Here is a 20,378-nt window from a genome sequence, read left to right as displayed (position 1 = left end):
CACCAGCTGAGAGAGACAATAGACGCAAAGAGGGGCTTTGCATGTACTGTGGTAAAAAAGGCCACTTTGTTAGGGAGTGTTTGGCCAAACCCAAGACTGGGTTTGGAGCGGCTAAAACCTCCGGACGCACAACGGAAGATAAACAGGGAAACTAATACACTCAGGGAACACTGAAGGGAACTCCTTGAGTGGTATTCATGTCCCTTCGTTATCTAAACCGACAGAGTACACGACACACCATTTTTTTCTTCCCATACACCTCAAGACCCCCAAGGGATGGCAACCTATAGAAGCCATGGTTGATTCCGGTGCCACCGGGCTATTCATGGATCGGGAAGTGGCTTTAAGCTTGGGACTCGTGTTAGTAAGGAAAGACCATCCCGAAGAGGTTCTGGCGGTAGATGGAAAGAAATTAAGTACTGGCCCCATTGACTCTAATACCAAACCTTTGCTCATGCAGTGCGAGCCGGACCATACCGAGACGGCACAGTTCAACATCCTCCAAGCTCCGCAATACGGAGTAATATTGGGGCTCCCCTGGTTAAGAAAGCATAACCCTGATATAGATTGGAAAGAAGGAAAGGTGAGGTTTAGTGGGGCCTGGTGCAAAGCTCATTGTACTGGCCGGGGTACGGACAGGGAGGGGTCCCTGCATTCATCCTATAGTGTAGCGACGGCAGCAGAAACGGATGTACAGCTTCCGTCTTGGTATTCAGAATATCAGGACGTTTTTTGTGAAAAGATGGCAGACACATTACCCCCTCATAGGCATTACGATTGCCGCATAGATCTGGTTCCGGGGGCCTTGATCCCCTGTGGGCGCTTGTACGCTTTGACAGAAGCCGAGAACACCCACTTGCGTGAATACTTGGACAAATACCTAGAGAATGGCTTTATCCGTCCTTCCAGATCTCCGGCTGCCTCTCCCCTCTTTTTTATCCCTAAAGCCAACGGAGAAAAGAGGGCTTGCATAGACTTTCGCGCACTAAACGATATCACCATAAAAAATAGATACCCCTTACCCTTAATCCCTGTACTTTTAGAACAAGTCAAAACAGCAGTCATATACACGCGGCTTGATTTAAAGGGGGCATATCACCTAGTAAGGGTAAGAGAGGGGGACGAATGGAAGACAGCCTTTAGGACACGGTATGGACTGTATGAATATACCGTAATGCCATTCGGCCTGTGCAACGCTCCCGCTGCATTTCAATACTTCGTGAATGAGGTGTTGCGGGAGTTCTTGGACAGGTTTGTGGTAGCATACATAGATGACATCCTCATTTACTCTTCCTCGGTTGAGGAGCATCGGGCGCATGTCTGTCAAGTATTTGAGGCATTACGAAGAAACAACTTGTACTGTAAACTCAGCAAATGCGAGTTCCACGTGGATAAGGTGGAGTTTCTAGGAGTTATACTGACACCCAATGGGCAAGAAATGTCTGACAGGAAAATCTTGGCAGTAAAAACCTGGCCCCAACCTGCCACAGTGAGGGACGTGCAATGTTTCCTGGGATTCGCGAACTTTTATCGCAGGTTTATTAACGGATTCTCAAACATGGTGGCACCCATCACAGCCCTATTACGAAAGAACGTAAAGTTTAGTTGGTCGGCTGAAGCCGAACATTCCTTTCAATGTTTGAAAGATGCCTTTGTGACCGCTCCGGTGTTGGCTCACCCTGACCCTGAGCGTCCTTACATTGTAGAGGCGGACGCCTCTGATGTAGCCATAGGTGCTATTCTTTCACAGAGACATGCGGTTACCGGGCAATTACATCCAGTTGCCTACCTATCCAGGAAGCTAAACCCTGCTGAGACCAGATACACTATAGCGGAAAAAGAGCTCTTAGCCATTAAAGAAGCCTTCATGGATTGGAGGCACTGGTTGTTAGGAGCCAAACATGTAGTCACGGTCTATACTGATCATCGCAATCTGCAGTTCATGCGCTCAACTCGCATGTTATCTCCTAGGCAGTTGCGATGGATGTTGTTTTTCTCGGAATTCCACTTTATAGTGACATATCGACCCGGGACAGAGAACAGAAAGGCAGATGCCTTATCCAGGCAGACTACCCCCCTTGAACATACGACAGAAGAACAGCAGGCTATTTTGGACCCAAAGAAGGTCATTGGAGTTTTACATACGGATGACTTCCTTCAAAGGATACTCGTGGGAATCAAGACCACTTACTGGAGACAATGGTTGAAGGCACATCCGCAATGGAAGCTACACCAAGGTCTGCCGATGAAAGGCAATCAATTGCTGGTACCAACGAAGTCCTTGCGGGAGGAAGTATGGCAGATGTGTCACTCCACGCCCAGCGCTGGCCATAATGGGGTCAGAAAAACTCTTGACAGAATAGCAAGACAATTCTGGTGGCCATCAGTGGTGAAAGACACCACAAACATGGTAAGGCACTGTGAAACTTGCGCTAAAGTCAAAACGGACCATGGGAAGACGCAGGGTCTCTTGCAACCTCTACCCACACCGTTGAAACCATGGGAAACCATCTCTATTGATTTTATAGTGGGTCTTCCAAAGGACCAAGGCTGTACAACCATTGTAGTAGTGGTAGACAGCCTCACCAAGATGGGACATTTTATCGCATGTGCCAAAGAACCCACGGCAGGGCAGTTAGCCCAGTTACTCCTGGTCCACATTATACGAGTACACGGACTCCCGGCCAATATCGTTTCGGGACGAGGCCCTCAATTTACAGCTAAGTTTTGGAAGGAGTGGTGTAAAGCGTTACACATGAAGTCATCCAAATCAACTAGCTTCCATCCCCAGTCGGATGGGCAGACGGAGCGACTCAACCAGAATCTTAAACAGTACCTACGTTGCTATGTGGCAGACAATTCTGATTCTTGGGTGGAATGGCTCTGTTTGGCCGAAGTGGCTTACAATAGCGCCACACATCAATCTACACAGTACTCACCCTACTATAGCAACTATGGCTTCCATCCTCGTTTTACCTCTTTGATCCAACCAGTGAGCGGGCCGGGGGTCCCGGAAGTTGGTACCCGAACCAAACACATTCGAAAAATCCTTCTGAGTACATACAAAAACTTGGCTAAAGCTAAAATAGTGTACAAAGACCAGGCAGATAAACACCGGAAACCTAATCCTCCTTATCAGAAGGATGATGTAGTATGGTTATCAACCAGAAACATACGATTCCGGAAATACCGCATATTCAACCCAAGGTACATCGGGCCATACAAGATAAAGAAAGTTATCTCCCCTAGGGCTATGATGCTAGCGCTACCAAAATCTCTAAAAATACATCCAGTATTTCACGTGTCGCTGCTGAAACCTTCCTACACCCCGGTGAAGAAGAATCCTGCTCCTGTCTGGGTAGACAATGAACCGGAGTACGAAGTCAGGGCCATCCTCGACTCAAAAATGCGGGGGTCCAAACTCTGGTACCTGGTAGCTTGGAAAGGATACGGACGGGAAGAAGATTCTTGGGAACCTGCCAGGGGGGTACATGCTCCTCGGTGTGTAAAAGCCTTCCATGCGAAATATCCCGACAAACCTGGCTCCTGGCAGAGGTCGCGGGGAGAGGGATGTGCTGTCATGAAAACTCACCTGACCTCTGCCCTCTCCCCGTCCATCAAGGAAGAAGCGGGCCGTTGGAATCAGGCCGCGAACCATATCCGCGCAATGCGGGGATTATGGGAGACTACCAAAGCTGCCAAGGGACTACGCTTCCCAGCAACCTCTAGGCCCGACGCGCGCGCACAGGAAGTGACGCGGCGCAATAGACGGGAATCCATATAGCCAGGAACCGCGGAGAACTGCTCGCAGATTATCCTGGAGCCTGACCTGACCGTGTTGCAGATCTCATTGTGGAGTTCCCCGGGTGCGGTAAGGGTGTCAGTGACACCGCCAAGAGTCCTTTAGGGCACACGTTTGTGCTTCCGTTTGTGTTTCCGTGCTGGGGATATCCAAGACTGCCAAAGAACGAATTACGCTTGTGAGACTTATTAACAGGCATTTCAGAGTATCGGAGTGAGTGCGTGGAGCGCTCGACATACACGCTTGAACTTTACCAGGTGGTATGACCCTAAATACCACGCTGTGAATTCTTTTTACACCAATGTTTTGCCTTTCCTGAAGTCACCGCTGAACATGTATTTATGAACTGTGTGTGTTGTGTTGTCTTCTAGCTGGGGGTTTGTAGAGGGGCAGCTAGGCTACAGCGTAAGACCTTCCTTCCTCAGTGAAGCCTACCTGCACACCCTCTTTGTCGTGCACACTGCAGCTAGCTGGCGTTGAAGCGGCCTTGACGATATTTAATCGCCCTTCTGCTGTCACAGATAGAACTGGTTATTTTTCTTTACAGGTAGACTGAATTGTTTATGTGAGTCAAGTGGGGGTAAAGTCAATTCAGCTACAGGCAATCCGGCTAACCAAACCTGTGCTTCCTTTACAGATCTCCCTCCCCGCTGTTCCCATCCTTTCCTGCCCCTCGATTGACCCCCTTAAACTTCCGTGCCTTTACGGCTATTCGGAATTAGGGTTGTCAATAGGGGGGCCCCCATTGAGCAACGAACCGATCCTGAGAGGCCTACGCGGGACCTGACAATATCAGTTGCTGTCGCCGCCAGAAATGGACGCAGAGCTTGACGGACTATGGTAATTTCCGCTGCGCTGTCCAGTAGCGTCAGCGCCCATGTCCGGTTCCGAAGCTGTGTCCGCACTATCTGAGGCATACCTTGCCGTCAGAGCAGCCACTTTCTTCTTCTGAAACGGGGGTCTTTGTCGTGCAAATTCGTCCTGCTTGCCTTTACCCTCAGTCTGTCGGGGCTGGTCACGTGTTTGTGGAGCACCCCGACCTTTGCCACCGCCTCTGCCACCGGACTGTGAAGCCGATGTTTCCTGTGAAGAACGAGGAGAACGTTGTTCAGAAACCTGAAATCTATCAGGAGACTTAATAGTAGCACGATCACGTAGATCATAAGTGCGTTCACTACCTGACTGAACGGGAGAGGCAGGCCGAGAGCCCTGTTTCTGCTGCTGCTTTCCCTGTTGTTTTGACCGCCAATTCTGTTTCGGAAAGTTTGGACGGTCATCCTTACCAGAGGCTTCCGCCTTACCCTGCTGCTTAATGTGGAGTTTTGACCACAGGTTTAACTCCTAAAGAGCTACGACCAAATCTCTGTACGCTGACGAGATTATTTTCGCAAATTCCCGCGGCTTATCCTCATCAGCAACTTTCTTCAGTTCATTACGAACTTGGAACTGCATAGCATCACCCTTAAGGTTACACATTATCATGGAAGCCACCAGGTCAAACTGTCCGAGGAGCCGCATTCCTAATTCTATCGCAGACTCCGCACCGTGGTTATCTTGAACACGTTTAATAACGGAGGGTAGTACCGACATAGACGGAGTGCCAAAGCACTGCGAGTACGTCGCTGCAAAGACCTTGCCCCAGTTTACACAATCATCAATGTCGGGGACCAAGTCTTTAGGCAAACTAATGGTAAGGATCCTGTGTTTTTCCACAGGAGTAGTATTCGGGTAAACCGCTTCTATTTGGTCAAATTTTTCAGCAAGCCAAAAAGGGAAATCATCCCTAGTTTGGGGGCGCTTGCCCATAACAGAATTAACCATAACAGGACTAATGACCACCGCGTGGTGGTCAGTAGGTTGTCCCGCAACAGCAGGTGCCCCCGCCTGCACATTGCGAGACACGTACTGCACTAAAGCCCTATATACTGTAATAAGGGCAGTGTGTAGTACACGCAATTCAGCCACCGTCAGGTAACGGGGATGAGGCGTAAATCCGGCTAGTACCGGCCAAGTGGCCCCTGCAATCGATAAAGGGCCCATTCTCGGCGGTATAACCACATGGGGAAGGGCGCCATTAAACCAAATAAGATGCTGCCAAGCAGATATTGGTATTTCCTGTGTCCTATACGGCATATAGTTCGGTGGCACGGCAGTGGCAGTGTAAGAATGAAAGGTATTATCGTCCTCACTCACTGCCGGAATCGTCACCCAAGAGTAGAACAACTCATAAGGATGAGCCGCATCGGCTCCTACCACAAAGATGGCGTTCATACCAGTGTCCGGCACCCCATACTGCGTCAAATGACGTTTCAGAGCTGCACGGCTATGCGCCGCAATATCTACCGCCATAAGGACAAGCTACACTCGAAGTAATCAGTAGCACAAGGGTTCAATAACCTTTTTAATGATCAAGCTTGAAGAAACCTATATCTGGAGAAAGTATGCTGTTGGAGAGTGCATCCTAAAAGCTTAAGGCACTTGTGGAACTCAATAAAAGCACGGCAGCCTAGCCGTGGGGATTGCACCACCGCGGAGTAAGCGGGCCGGTGACTCGTGATGACTGAGTCATGAGCGGTCCATCAGCATGGCATTTATTGGCAACGAAGAACGCTTTGCAAGCGAAACCCATTTATGGTTTAATTATTGAATATTTACGAGTTGGCAGAAGGAACGTTATTACGAACTGTGGCTTTAAATTGAAAACTACTGATCCCATGATACATTGCATTACGTGAGGCTTCACCTGTGGCCAATAAAGGTACTTGTGACGTTATCAGTAGCTTTTTGCCTTTACTTTGCTGCCGCTTGTGCCTGTGACCAAGGACAGTTGTTTGTCTGAAACGCGTAAGGCGAATTGATTGATGCCTATGTATTGCTGTCTGCGTTGCTGCCTCTGGAGAAAGTATGCTGTTGGAGAGTGCATCCTAAAAGCTTAAGGCACTTGTGGAACTCAATCAAAAGAAATAGGTAGGTTTAAATCCGTCAGACTTGTTATCCGGAAACAAGAATGAGGGTGTTGTGGACTAATATAAGCACTACTAAGGCGTTTCAACTCATAGACCAAACGTTTGGTGCGCCATGTTGCAGGGATTCTGCTTATACACAGAACTATGCGTAGAACCCCAGGACCTCAGTGAATTGTGGTGTACCAGAAACTCACCTCAGAACCCAGTATCCGGCTAGCATAAGTGTCCCATTCGTTATCCGAGATTTAGCTTGGCGGTCCCAATGAAAAGACAACCCAGAACAAGCGACTCAGTATACTCTCAGGAATGGTGGGAATCGGAAATACCTGTTCGTATATTATTCTCACATCAGTCCACAACAAGAATAAACGGAGACACGGTGAAAATAAAGAGTTCATTTTTATAGACCACGTGTCCTCCGATGCAGTACTTTGGCTAATACAAGCAGACAAATGATTATAATTAAAACCATCAGCATCGTTACAATACCATAGAATATAAAAGGAGTAATCATGTTATAATGACAGTGGATACTACCACCTTCCCTTTACTAAGAAGCTAATATTATTATTATGCTAATAGAAGGTCTCTTAGGCTTGAATAGGGGACCCCATACCTCAAAGATCAGCTTAGTGAGATCACATCACAGGAGCATCTGGAGTCTTCTCGCCGGAAGGCTCGTCTTCGGTCTGAATATTAAACATGATGTCTGCAATATTAAAAGCACCAACTTTCAGGTATTCGCAGCTGCCTGTGTGTTATGGCTAAATAGTGGGTCGATCAACCTAGAGTGAAAACATGCATTGTCTAACAACCCAGACTGTTTGTTACACTATGTACAGACCAAGGTCGCTGCGCAGAGCTTGGGATGGTAACAACAGATTGCTTCCGTGTGAGGCAAAGCGTGAGTCAGCAGTTTGTTTAAACAATAACATGTAGACGCAGTGTCGTGTGCAAAAGCAGCAAGATGGCTTTATAACATCTAACGTGGTTATGCTAACTTAACAATGCATATACGTATTAAGGGAGTCCTTACTACAGTGGGGACTAGAATCTCCCGGAGAGCTGGCCTGGCAAGGACCGGGACATGCAGAACCAACCACCAGCGGCGCTGGACGCTGGCTGCTCAAGCAGCCAAAGGGATACAAACCTCACTCACTCTCTCATGCGTGTGGGGACTAGTAACTCCTGGAGAGCTGGCCTGGCAAGGACCGGGACATGCAGAACCAACCACCAGCGGCGCTGGACACTGGCGGCTCAAGCAGCCAAAGGGATACAAACCTCACTCACTCTCTCACGCGTGTGGGTACTAGTAACTCCTGGAGAGCTGGCCTGGCAAGGACCGGGACATGCAGAACCAACCACCAGGCTCGCTGGACGCTGGCTGCTCCAGCAGCCAAAGGGATACAAACCTCAGTCACTCTCACACTCGTGTGGGGACTAGAAACTCCTGGAGAGCTGGCCTGGCAAGGACCGGGACATGCAGAACCAACCACCAGCGGCGCTGGACACTGGCGGCTCAAGCAGCCAAAGGGATACAAACCTCACTCACTCACTCTCTCACGCGTGTGGGGACTAGAAACATGTCGACTTTTCTTTCCACAGCTCAACTCTTTAGCTTTCTTTGTTTTATGTCAATTGCAATTCAGGTAACACAGTGTGTGCTTTCTGTGTGGTTGTAGGTTAGAATACTGTTTGTACAGGAATATCGCGCCTTCAATACCATTTACAAAATATTATCTCATTAGAGTAGTTATTGATGATTGATTTTAATGAGGCGATATTTTTTCCCTGATATTTAGTACACTGTTTCTGTTGGTTGATACTTTGGTGGCAATATTGTGGGACCGAAGCACTTGTGAAAATGCCCTAATGACATATTGTGGCCATCCATAAGGTCTCGATATCGGAATTGAATCCCGAACAGATGTCTCCATGCCTTGAGCTTTATCCTGAAGCGCCCCTACAACCCGCTTCTGATGCTCTGTCGCTCCTTTGAATTCTTGATCCAATGATGTTCAGTTTCTTCTCTCTTAGAGCATTCCTACCAGGAGCCGCGGCTGACCGCCTGGTACGGGGAGCTCCCGTACACCTACTCGAACAGCACCATGCAGCCCAACCCTCACGTGAGTACTTCTCTTGCTTTGGCTTTGTCGTGTCATCTGCTCGTGCTTGAGAGGAGGCCTTGCGGCGGGTGTGGGCCACGCACGAAGGGGTCATAGAACCTATCCCAGACTCCCCAGGGATTGCTGCCAGCCTGGCATGGCTAGAGGATAAAGCTGCCCACGGCCGTGCCCACCCTCCGCCTGCCAGCATGCATGCATGGTGTCAGGAGCTGCGGCCTCTCGCCTGTGATCGCCATTAGACTCTAGTATAGAACCGCACAACTCATGCCAACAGCCTGCTGCAGTCATCCATACATCAGTGCCTTGTATCTGGAGCCCAGTAGGGGGGCAGCGCTGCAACACACGCCCTTGCAACCCTCCCATTCAGCCACCCTGCCACCAAACTCCTGTGATACACTCGCAGTGAATACGGGGCGGGGGTGAGACTAATACCAGTGCCTGGGCTCCCCCCTTTCAGACACGTGACTGGGATCCCCTCCCTTCAAACACACATGTTTTAATCCTGTGCCCTTGGTACTGCTGGATTCCTAAAAGAATGAAAGCCACGGCCCACGGCCCTAGCAATTAGATGGCGGCGTAACAAGTACTATGAATGCATGAATGAATGCTTTGTTGCTCACTTAATTAAAACTTACAATATGACAATCAAATTACGATATAACACTTTGTACATAAATATAATTCTAAAAAAAAATCTTAAAATGCAGTTAAACCCTTCATGATTTATTCAAAGCGTCAGGGTAGGCACTGGTTTTAAAAGCACCAATCAACAGGTATTCCATTTCATAGGTATTTTTAGGTCTCGCCTGACCCAGCGCATGCGCTGGTCTGGCGAGACTTATTGAGAGGGCTCCAAAAAGTGCTACCAGGCCAGCCTACAGCTACAGTGCACGCGCTTTACCGCGATTACTTTCACTTTTGCGGCCGCACGGCCGCTTGTTCGCGGCCGCACTGCCGTTTTGCATAGCCAATAGGTCTCGCTTTTGGGACCTTTATAAGTATTTTTTTTCTTGTTAGACCAATTGCCACTAAGGTTTCCTATTTTCACTGTTGTTAGACCACAATTCAATTTGTGCAAAGTGGTCAATAAAGTGCAACGTGCCTTGCTGGAAGCCTCTGTTATCCTGGTGCTAAATAATAGATTAGACCAACCTAATTAGCACATCAATCATTTGCCAAAACTAATTATAGGCGCAAGAATCTGCAATGTTTGCATCTCATTAGCCTTGTTGCCCGAGGTCCCACACCGTTGCACCTAGGATAAGCTGCTGTCAATGCTGCTGGTTGGACGCGGATTGAATTTACACAGGATGATAATTAAACGGCAGGGTACCTTTGATGGAATCCTTTCTCTTCTTAATACTATATGTTGACCATGGTTAAAACCCCCTGTTTCATCACACGTCAGAAATGCCCACAATACAAAATAGAAACTGACTCCTTGTATCTATGCCTCGTACTGTCTACTTGTGTCCCTGTCAGGGAACTGTACTGTTCACACTTTGCAAGTGTCTCCTCGGCTATGGACATGTATTTTAAACATTTTCCTGAAAAAATACATTGCTCTCCCTGAGGACAAGTTGTAACTCCTTGCCGACATGCGTGTACACCGTTCTGGTTGAAATACTGTCTCAGCAAACTTGTATGCGCTTCCACTTGGCCGGGCAACAGCAGACAGTATTGCCGATGTCTTCTGCACGATAATTACAAAGACAGCATGGCATTTCCACGCTCAGCCGTTTCCACGCTGGTGAATTAAAATGAAACAGAAAGTTTCTAAGCTGGAATCACAAAAGCTTTAGTTTTGAATTTAGTTCATTCAGGCCTCCCAGGTAGTTCTGGAATTTTTAAGGGCCATACATAGCGCGGACTATCCATGCATGGGGTCTGTTTGCGAACTCCTCTCTATCCATCAAAAATGAAACCTTTTTGCCTGGTCCATTTATGACTCTATTGAATGCACTTTGAGAAAAGAATGAAGGCCAGACTTCCTCTGCCTTTAATGTGGATATAGGTAATTTAAAATGTTCATGTGCTGCAACATTTTAGGGTCACTTATTGCCTCCCACACAATTGTACTAAGTGTAGCTATTGTATCATTTTTTAATTTATAATAGAATTTCAGATATGCTCCAACCCTACTTATGTTTTGTCTCCTAAGGCCAAACTCTAAACGAATTTGTGCTGGCGAAGCCTGCTGAGGTAGATTAAACAGGCGATGATAAGTTCCTACCATGATGATATCTATCAGTTGGTCGTATTCTTAAATCGTAGTTTGGAATTGCAAATACATACTGATTCATTATTTGGAAGGGGCGTATTTAGGACGCCTCTTCCAAATACCGAATCTGAATGGGATGCATTAGTGTTTTGCGACCGAATTCCAAAACCTTTCGCTTTGACAATGTTAAAATATATATTTTTGAAATCTTAAAGATACTCATGATGGCCAACTACAATGATAGATCTACTGATTACTTTGCCGGTGCTGATAACTGCTTTGCCTGACCCTCTTCGTTTGATTTTTACAGTGGCATCCATTGCTGACCATGCTGAAGGACCGCATTAAAGAGGTGACTGGTTACTCTTTTAACTCTCTTCTCTGCAACCTGTACAGAAATGACAAGGACAGCATCGACTGGCACAGCGATGATGAACCCGCGCTGGGGAAGAACCCCATCATCGCTTCTCTCAGCTTTGGGGACACTCGAGTCTTTGAAATGAGACAGAAGCCACCACCGGTAGGCTACCACAGTATCTCGAGTGGGATGGGCCTTGTTATGCAACACTTTAAAAGTTAATTCTCAAACACAGATGTCTTTCAACTAAACATTGTTCTTTAGCCCTCACTGTTTTTAGGTCTCGCCTACGCTGCGTGCATACGCTGCGTGCATGCGCTGCATAGGAGGGCCTTTAGCTGTCGCTCTGCTAATTTTCAAGCACACACTCGTGCTTGTGGCGGCATCTACCTTGTGGGAACAAGCAGCGGCGTGCATGCTAATTGGCCGCTGCTCGCTCCTGCAAGGTGGATGCCGCCACAAGCACGAGTGTGCTTGAAAACAGCTGCTGCTTGTTTTCCTAATTGCTTAGCTTTGCGCTCACTGGTCTGCTTCTTGCATTCCATTCTGCATCATACAGATAGGAAGAAAACAGTCAAATAGTTATGGACTGGATTGCGTTTCAGTGAGGACTCGAACCGGTGAACCTGACAGCATTGTTGATGCCGGACACTTGCTCTGCCCTCCTTCTGTGCCCAGCGATACCACTGAAGCCAAATCATATATCTGAGACATAATCTTTCACTGGCTTACTGCATTGCAGGAGTTGTGGTCTTGGCTTTAAGTTAATTAGAATACTATAGTTTTAAAGCAAAGGACTTGAATAAGTCTCTAATGACATAGGGAAAGTGCACTGCACCCATCACATTACATACGCTCTCAACGTATTACTCCTTTTCCCTGCCTGCTCCATCCACGCACATCACCATATTTACCACCAAATGCTCGCATTTTGCTCCCCCCCGCCCACTGCTGCCTCAATTGGCACCTCCCCTTCCAATCTACACCGTCCCGCCTCTCATCATGCACCCTTTCTCCTCACTGCCCACCCCACCATTCCCCTTCTTTGAAATCGGTACTCCTTTTAATTTGTTTCATTCTCTTACTGTCCAGATAATGCTCCAGATACATCCCAGCCACCATCTTGATAGAAAAAAAACGGCCCGTAATGGCTCCCACCCCTCTTCCGTTTGCTATCTTCTCCGCAGGTGACGTTACTGCCGCACCTCTGGGTGCAAGCTTGCTGCCATCTTTTTTTCGGGCAAGTTTTTCTCTTTGTTCCCGTATATGAATAATGAGCATCCTTTCAGGAGGCGTGGACAGTTAGCGTCACTTTGGAGCTGTGTCCTCTCTGTGTAGGGACCAATCCAGGCAAACTTGTACACCCGTTTTCCTGTCTATTTTTTAAGTGTTGATCTAGATTACTGTTCATGTTCCATTAAATACGAATGCTTGTTTAAATACATGCTTAATTAACAGCGGAAAAAATCATAGGCATTGGCAGCTCGAATGATCTTCGTCTTTGTGACTTTATATAGTGCAATTTATCTGCCACAATTTCATTATCGGCAGCAAAGTAAGGTGAGGGAAACCCCATTGTTGCGGGTAAAGGCAACAACAACTCAAGTACAAGAATGCTGATTAAGCTTCCTTAAAAAATACTTTTAATCATGATTGGCATCAAAGACGGTGGGCCTAAGCTTACAATGTACTTACCACATTCCCATGTTCCACACTCAAAATTCCATCACATGAAAGATTCCTTAAAGAAATACATAATAACAAAACAAGCAACAAGCAAAAAAGAACTAAACAGAAAACCACAACATCAATAAGTTACACAATCTTTGAATCTTGTATTGTTTGCGACCATAAATGATGATGAGTATAATTGCTACTTGTCTCCCCTTCTAGCATCTTCCCCCCTCACTGCACCACACTAGCATCCACAGGGCAAATAGCCTCTGTGGTTGTTGACAGTTTTACACTGGTTTTGTTTCTGAAGACTGCTTAGAATGTCTGATGAGGTGCTTCTTCCAGTGCTGGTATATTTGTAACCCACAAGAGTAGGCCTTGTCTGTTCACTTTACCTTCTTATAACATTGACCCTACTGGTCCCAGTGTGCTATATGTTGTTGGAGTGTGTGGGCTTCTGAGTGGGGATAATGTGCTGCATGGCTAAACACTCATAAAGTCCCAAAAGTGAGACCTATTGTCTATGCCAATGCTTGTTAACCAGGCATTCAACTGTTTCTTATCCTAACATTTCTGCACATTTACAGAATCTGAGTCGGAGCTTCCGGTTGTGAATGCAGCAGGGTCGCCGCTTTCAGTTCCGGGTGGTTGAGCCATAATGTAGAACTCCTTCAAAGTATTGCCCCAATGCAGGGGCTATTGTACACTAATTCAGGAGAACCCTCAGAGCACTTACAAGGGGATACTGGTAGAATGGGGCAGAAGAATACTGGCTGCTAAAAGACCATGGCCTTGAAGCCAGGTTGTCCATGCTTTTGTCGTGGGCGGGGGCCGTTCTGATGGGAGAGGCTCTTACTGCCAAGGATCTTGGTATTCGAATCGGGTCGCAAGAAGCATCTTTTGCCGACTGGCCTCACAAGCCGCGTGGTTTGTAAGAGTTCTGTGTATGTTTACAGTATTGGGGGGTCTTTTCTTCTGCACTATTTTCTTTGAATTGTCAATGATCTAAAGTAACAGCTGCTTTCGAGACTACTAATGTAATGCTTTAGATCATAGTTCAGCACATGTGAAAGGTACAGACATGGTTCATCCATCAGACAGCCTTTACTTCCTCCCTCCATGAACTACAGTCCTAGTGAGAGGATAACAAAATGACAACCACACAATAGAGTTCTGGGCTGGATAAACAGCATTTAACCTCTGCGGGTATTCTGGTCTGAAGAAACCAGAGGATGTTACATGAACGGCATAGTGTTACATGAATGGCATAGTGTCCATTGTTACATAAATGTTCTTTTGGGGGCAGGGGAGCCTAGCACCTAAGCCCCCCTCCCCCTCCCCCCGAGATCAATTAACCGCCCCCCAGTTTGATGACTTCTGGTGTCATACAATAACCTCACTCTATAGAAGCATTCCTCTAAATGTCCATGAAAATTGGGCAGATGTGAAAAGCCATTCTCCGATTGCAAACACCGCCATTCACATAATCACAGGATTTGCACAATGCCTTGTTTGTATTTACTGGCCTTTACCAAACTCATGTTAGAGCCAGAGAAGCCTTTCAGACGCCCGTTCACAATTAGAAGGGGGCGCGGGGGCGCGCGGGGCCGTCTCTTCCTGCTTGGGAGAGTTACTGGTGCGGGTCAGTGGTTTGCTGCCTCAGTTGCAAACCAACACCTCGAAGGAGCTGGAACCGATTTGCAAAGAGGAAGAAGTCCCCCTTCAGACTCATTTCCCTCCACTAATCCTGTCAGACAATGTCACGGGGAACAAGCGCAGCACCCCGCAAAAATAGGCCTAAAAAGAGTAGGGTTTAGATGTTCGTGAACGAGACTCCTTACCAGTCATCAAGCCTTGGTCTGTAGTTCCAGAAGAATTATGAGCCTATGTTTTTATTAAACTAAAAAACTGTATCGCACATGTGGTTTTCAAGCATTTCTTGTTCCCAAATGCGGTTGGACTTGCTGTGGTCGCATGCAGGTCGCCGTTGTAGTGTAGGAACACGTTTCCTAAAGAGGAAGGCTCCTTTTCCCTGCAGTAACACAGCCCTGTTCTTCCTCTTTAAAATCCGAGGGATGGGCTCGGACAGATTCGTGCATGGCCTGCACATGTGCTAAAGCCTCCTGAGGGCTGCAGACGTGGCCATGCGACTTCAGAGCATCGTTTGCTTCAGTAGCTCCAAGATCAGTCACCACCTGCTTGAGTATATTTAAGATAGAAGCCCAGCGGTCGAAAGCGTCCTTCAAATTCACAATTTGCTGTTGTTAGACTTCCAAGACTACGTAATGACGCGTGCTCTCTGTTCCTATTGGCTAGAGACACTGTGTGCAGTGATGCTTCAGGAGCACGGCTCCAGCACACGTCATCTCCTTAGAGAGTCCATTATGTTTGTAGTTGTTTAAAGGCACTGCACAGACCTCTACCCCTTCCAGACGTGCGCTGCAGACCTATGCAAGGACAGTGATGCCTTGGAGGGTCTCGGGTTCATCACTAGGACAGTGATGCCACGCAGGGTCTCGGGTCCATCACTAGGACAGTGATGCCACGGCGGGTCTCGGGTTCATCACTAGGACAGTGATGCCACGCAGAGTCTCGGGTCCATCACTAGGACAGTGATGCCACGGAGGGTCTCAGGTTCATCACTACGACAGTGATGCCACGCAGGGTCTCGGGTCCATCACTAGGACAGTGATGCCACGGAGGGCCTCAGATTCATCACTAGGACAGTGATGCCATGGAGGGTCTCGGGTTCATCACTAGGACAGTGATGCCATGGAGGGTCTCAGATTCATCACTAGGACAGTGATGCCACAGAGGGTCTCTGGTTCATCACTAGGACAGTGATGCCACGGAGGGCCTCAGATTCATCACTAGGACAGTGATGCCACGCAGGGTCTCGGGTCCATCACTAGGACAGTGATGCCACGGAGGGTCTCGGGTTCATCACTACGACAGTGATGCCACGCAGGGTCTCGGGTCCATCACTAAGACAGTGATGCCACGGAGGGTCTCAGATTCATTACTAGGACAGTGATGCCACGGGGGTCTCGGGTCCATCACTAGGACAGTGATGCCACGGGGGGTCTCTGGTTCATCACTAGGACAGTGATGCCACGGAGGGTCTCGGGTTCATCACTAGAACAGTGATGCCACGGAGGGTCTCGGGTCCATCACTAGGACAGTGATGCCACGGAGGGTCTCAGGTTCATCACTACGACAGTGATGCCACGCAGGGTCTCGGGTCCATCACTAGGACAGTGATGCCACGCAGGGTCTCGGGTCCATCACTAGGACAGTGATGCCACGGAGGGTCTCAGGTTCATCACTAGGACAGTGATGCCACGGCGGGTCTCGGGTTCATCACTAGGACAGTGATGCCACGCAGAGTCTCGGGTCCATCACTAGGACAGTGATGCCACGGAGGGTCTCAGGTTCATCACTACGACAGTGATGCCACGCAGGGTCTCGGGTCCATCACTAGGACAGTGATGCCACGGAGGGCCTCAGATTCATCACTAGGACAGTGATGCCATGGAGGGTCTCGGGTTCATCACTAGGACAGTGATGCCATGGAGGGTCTCAGATTCATCACTAGGACAGTGATGCCACAGAGGGTCTCTGGTTCATCACTAGGACAGTGATGCCACGGAGGGCCTCAGATTCATCACTAGGACAGTGATGCCACGCAGGGTCTCGGGTCCATCACTAGGACAGTGATGCCACGGAGGGTCTCGGGTTCATCACTACGACAGTGATGCCACGCAGGGTCTCGGGTCCATCACTAAGACAGTGATGCCACGGAGGGTCTCAGATTCATTACTAGGACAGTGATGCCACGGGGGTCTCGGGTCCATCACTAGGACAGTGATGCCACGGGGGGTCTCTGGTTCATCACTAGGACAGTGATGCCACGGAGGGTCTCGGGTTCATCACTAGAACAGTGATGCCACGGAGGGTCTCGGGTCCATCACTAGGACAGTGATGCCACGGAGGGTCTCAGGTTCATCACTACGACAGTGATGCCACGCAGGGTCTCGGGTCCATCACTAGGACAGTGATGCCACGCAGGGTCTCGGGTCCATCACTAGGACAGTGATGCCACGGAGGGTCTCAGGTTCATCACTACGACAGTGATGCCACGCAGGGTCTCGGGTCCATCACTAGGACAGTGATGCCACGGAGGGTCTCAGATTCATTACTAGGACAGTGATGCCACGGGGGGTCTCTGGTTCATCACTAGGACAGTGATGCCACGGAGGGCCTCAGATTCATCACTAGGACAGTGATGCCATGGAGGGTCTCGGGTTCATCACTAGGACAGTGATGCCATGGAGGGTCTCAGATTCATCACTAGGACAGTGATGCCACAGAGGGTCTCTGGTTCATCACTAGGACAGTGATGCCACGGAGGGCCTCAGATTCATCACTAGGACAGTGATGCCACGCAGGGTCTCGGGTCCATCACTAGGACAGTGATGCCACGGAGGGTCTCGGGTTCATCACTACGACAGTGATGCCACGCAGGGTCTCGGGTCCATCACTTAGACAGTGATGCCACGGAGGGTCTCAGATTCATTACTAGGACAGTGATGCCACGGGGGTCTCTGGTTCATCACTAGGACAGTGATGCCACGGAGGGCCTCAGATTCATTACTAGGACAGTGATGCCATGGAGGGTCTCGGGTTCATCACTAGGACAGTGATGCCATGGAGGGTCTCAGATTCATCACTAGGACAGTGATGCCACAGAGGGTCTCTGGTTCATTACTAGGACAGTGATGCCACGGAGGGCCTCAGATTCATCACTAGGACAGTGATGCCACGGAGGGTCTTGGGTTCATCACTAGGACAGTGATGCCACGGAGGGTCTCGGGTCCATCACTAGGACAGTGATGCCACAGAGGGTATGAGCTTCATCACTAGGACAGTGATGCCACACAGGGACTAGGGTCCATCACTAGGACAGTGATGCCACGAAGGGTATCAGATTCATCGCTAGGACAGTGATGCCACAGATGGTCTCGGGTTCATTACTAGGACAGTGATGCCACGGAGGGTCTCTGGTTCATCACTAGGACAGTGATGCCACAGAGGGCCTCAGATTCATCATTAGGACAGTGATGCTACGGAGGGTCTCGGGTTCATCACTAGGACAGTGATGCCACAAAGGGTCTCGGGTCCATCACTAGGACAGTGATGCCACAGAGGGTCTCGGGTTCATCACTAGGACAGTGATGCCACAAAGGGTCTCGGGTTCATCACTAGGACAGTGATGCCACAGAGGGCATCAGCTTCATCACTAGGACAGTGATGCCACGGAGGGTCTCGGGTTCATCACTAGGACCGTGATGCCACAAAGGGTCTCGGGTTGATCACTAGGACAGTGATGCCATGGAGGGTCTCAGATTCATCACTAGGACAGTGATGCCACGAAGGGTCTCGGATTCATCACTAGGACAGTGATGCCACAAAGGATCTCGGGTTCATCACTAGGACAGTGATGCCATGGAGGATCTCAGATTCATCAGTGATGCCACGAAGGGTCTCGGATTCATCACTACAAAGGGTCTCTGGGTCATCACTAGGACAGTGATGCCACGGAGGGTTTCGAGTTCTTCACTAGGACAGTGATGCCACAGAGAATCTCAGATTCATCACTAGGACAGTGATGCCACGCAAGGGCTCGGGTTCATCACTAGTACAGTGATGCCACTGACGGTCTCAGATTCATCACTAGGACAGTGATGCCACGGAGGGTCTCAGATTCATCACTAGCTCAGTGATGCCACGGAGGGTCTCAGATTCATCACTAGGGCAGTCATGCCACAAAGGGTCTCAGCTTCATCACTAGGACAGTGATGCCACGAAGGTTCCCAGATTCATCACTCGGACAGTGATGCCACGGGTCTCGGATTCATCACTGTCCGGAGGGTCTCAGATTCATCACTCGGACAGTGATGCCATGAAGGGTCTCAGATTCATCACTAGGACAGTGATGCCATGAAGGGTCTCAGATTCATCATAGGACAGTGATGCCACGGAGGGTCTCAGATTCATCACTAGGACAGTGATGCCATGAAGGGTCTCGGCTTCATCACTAGGACAGTGATGCCACGGTGGGTCTCGGATTCATCACTGTCCGGAGGGTCTCAGATTCATCACTCGGACAGTGATGCCACGGAGGGTCCCAGATTCATCACTGGGACAGTGATGCCATGGAGGATCCCAGATTCATCACTAGGACAGTGATGCCACGGAAGATCTCAGATTCATCACTAGGACAGTGATGCCACGGAGGGTCTCGGGTTCATCACTAGTACAGTGATGCCACTGACAGTCTCCGATTCATCACTAGGACCGTGATGCCACGGAGGGTCTCAGATTCATCTCTAGGGTAGTGATGCCACGGAGGGTTTCAGATTCATCACTAGGGCAGTGATGCCACAAAGGGTTTCAGATTCATCACTAGGACAGTGATGCCACGAAGGGTTTAGGATTCATCACTAGGACAGTGATGCCACGGAGGGTCTCAGATTCATCACTCGGACAGTGATGCCACGGAGGGTCTCGGATTCATCACTGTCCGAAGGGTCTCATATTCATCACTCGGACAGTGATGCCACGGGGGGTATCGGCTTCATCACTAGGACAGTGATGCCACGGAGGGTCTCAGATTCATCACTAGGACAGTGATGCCATGGAGGGTATCAGCTTCATCACTAGGACAGTGATGCCACGGAGGGTCTCTGATTCATCACTTTCCGGAGGGTCTCAGATTCATCACTCGGACAGTGATGCCACGGAGGGTATCGGCTTCATCACTAGGACAGTGATGCCACGGAGGGTCTCAGATTCATCACTCGGACAGTGATGCCACGGAGGGTCTCGGATTCATCACTGTCCGAAGGGTCTCATATTCATCACTCGGACAGTGATGCCACGGGGGGTATCGGCTTCATCACTAGGACAGTGATGCCACGGAGGGTCTCAGATTCATCACTAGGACAGTGATGCCATGGAGGGTATCAGCTTCATCACTAGGACAGTGATGCCACGGAGGGTCTCTGATTCATCACTTTCCGGAGGGTCTCAGATTCATCACTCGGACAGTGATGCCACGGAGGGTATCGGCTTCATCACTAGGACAGTGATGCCACGGAGGGTCTCAGATACATCACTAGGACAGTGATGCCACAGAGGATCTCGGGTCCATCACTAGGTCAGTGATGCC

At 49.0% G+C, this 20,378-nt stretch overlaps 1 protein-coding gene across 2 annotated transcripts in view; it reads left to right on the top strand.

The window, feature by feature from the left end:
* Positions 1-20,378, top strand: part of ALKBH3 (alkB homolog 3, alpha-ketoglutarate dependent dioxygenase) — a 294,093-nt gene that overhangs the window by 120,480 nt on the left and 153,235 nt on the right. For both annotated transcript variants that reach the window (XM_085643461.1, XM_085643460.1), the window contains 2 exons: positions 8,806-8,894; positions 11,426-11,635. In XM_085643461.1, the coding sequence (XP_085499587.1) occupies positions 8,806-8,894; positions 11,426-11,635 (299 nt within the window). The remainder of the gene's footprint in view (positions 1-8,805; positions 8,895-11,425; positions 11,636-20,378) is intronic.

Source organism: Triturus cristatus, chromosome 3_1, assembly GCF_964204655.1.
Source record: "Triturus cristatus chromosome 3_1, aTriCri1.1, whole genome shotgun sequence".
Classification (NCBI taxonomy): Eukaryota; Metazoa; Chordata; class Amphibia; order Caudata; family Salamandridae; genus Triturus; species Triturus cristatus.
The sequence above is the reverse complement of the archived record's forward strand: the minus strand, read 5'-3'. Positions and strand labels throughout refer to the sequence as shown.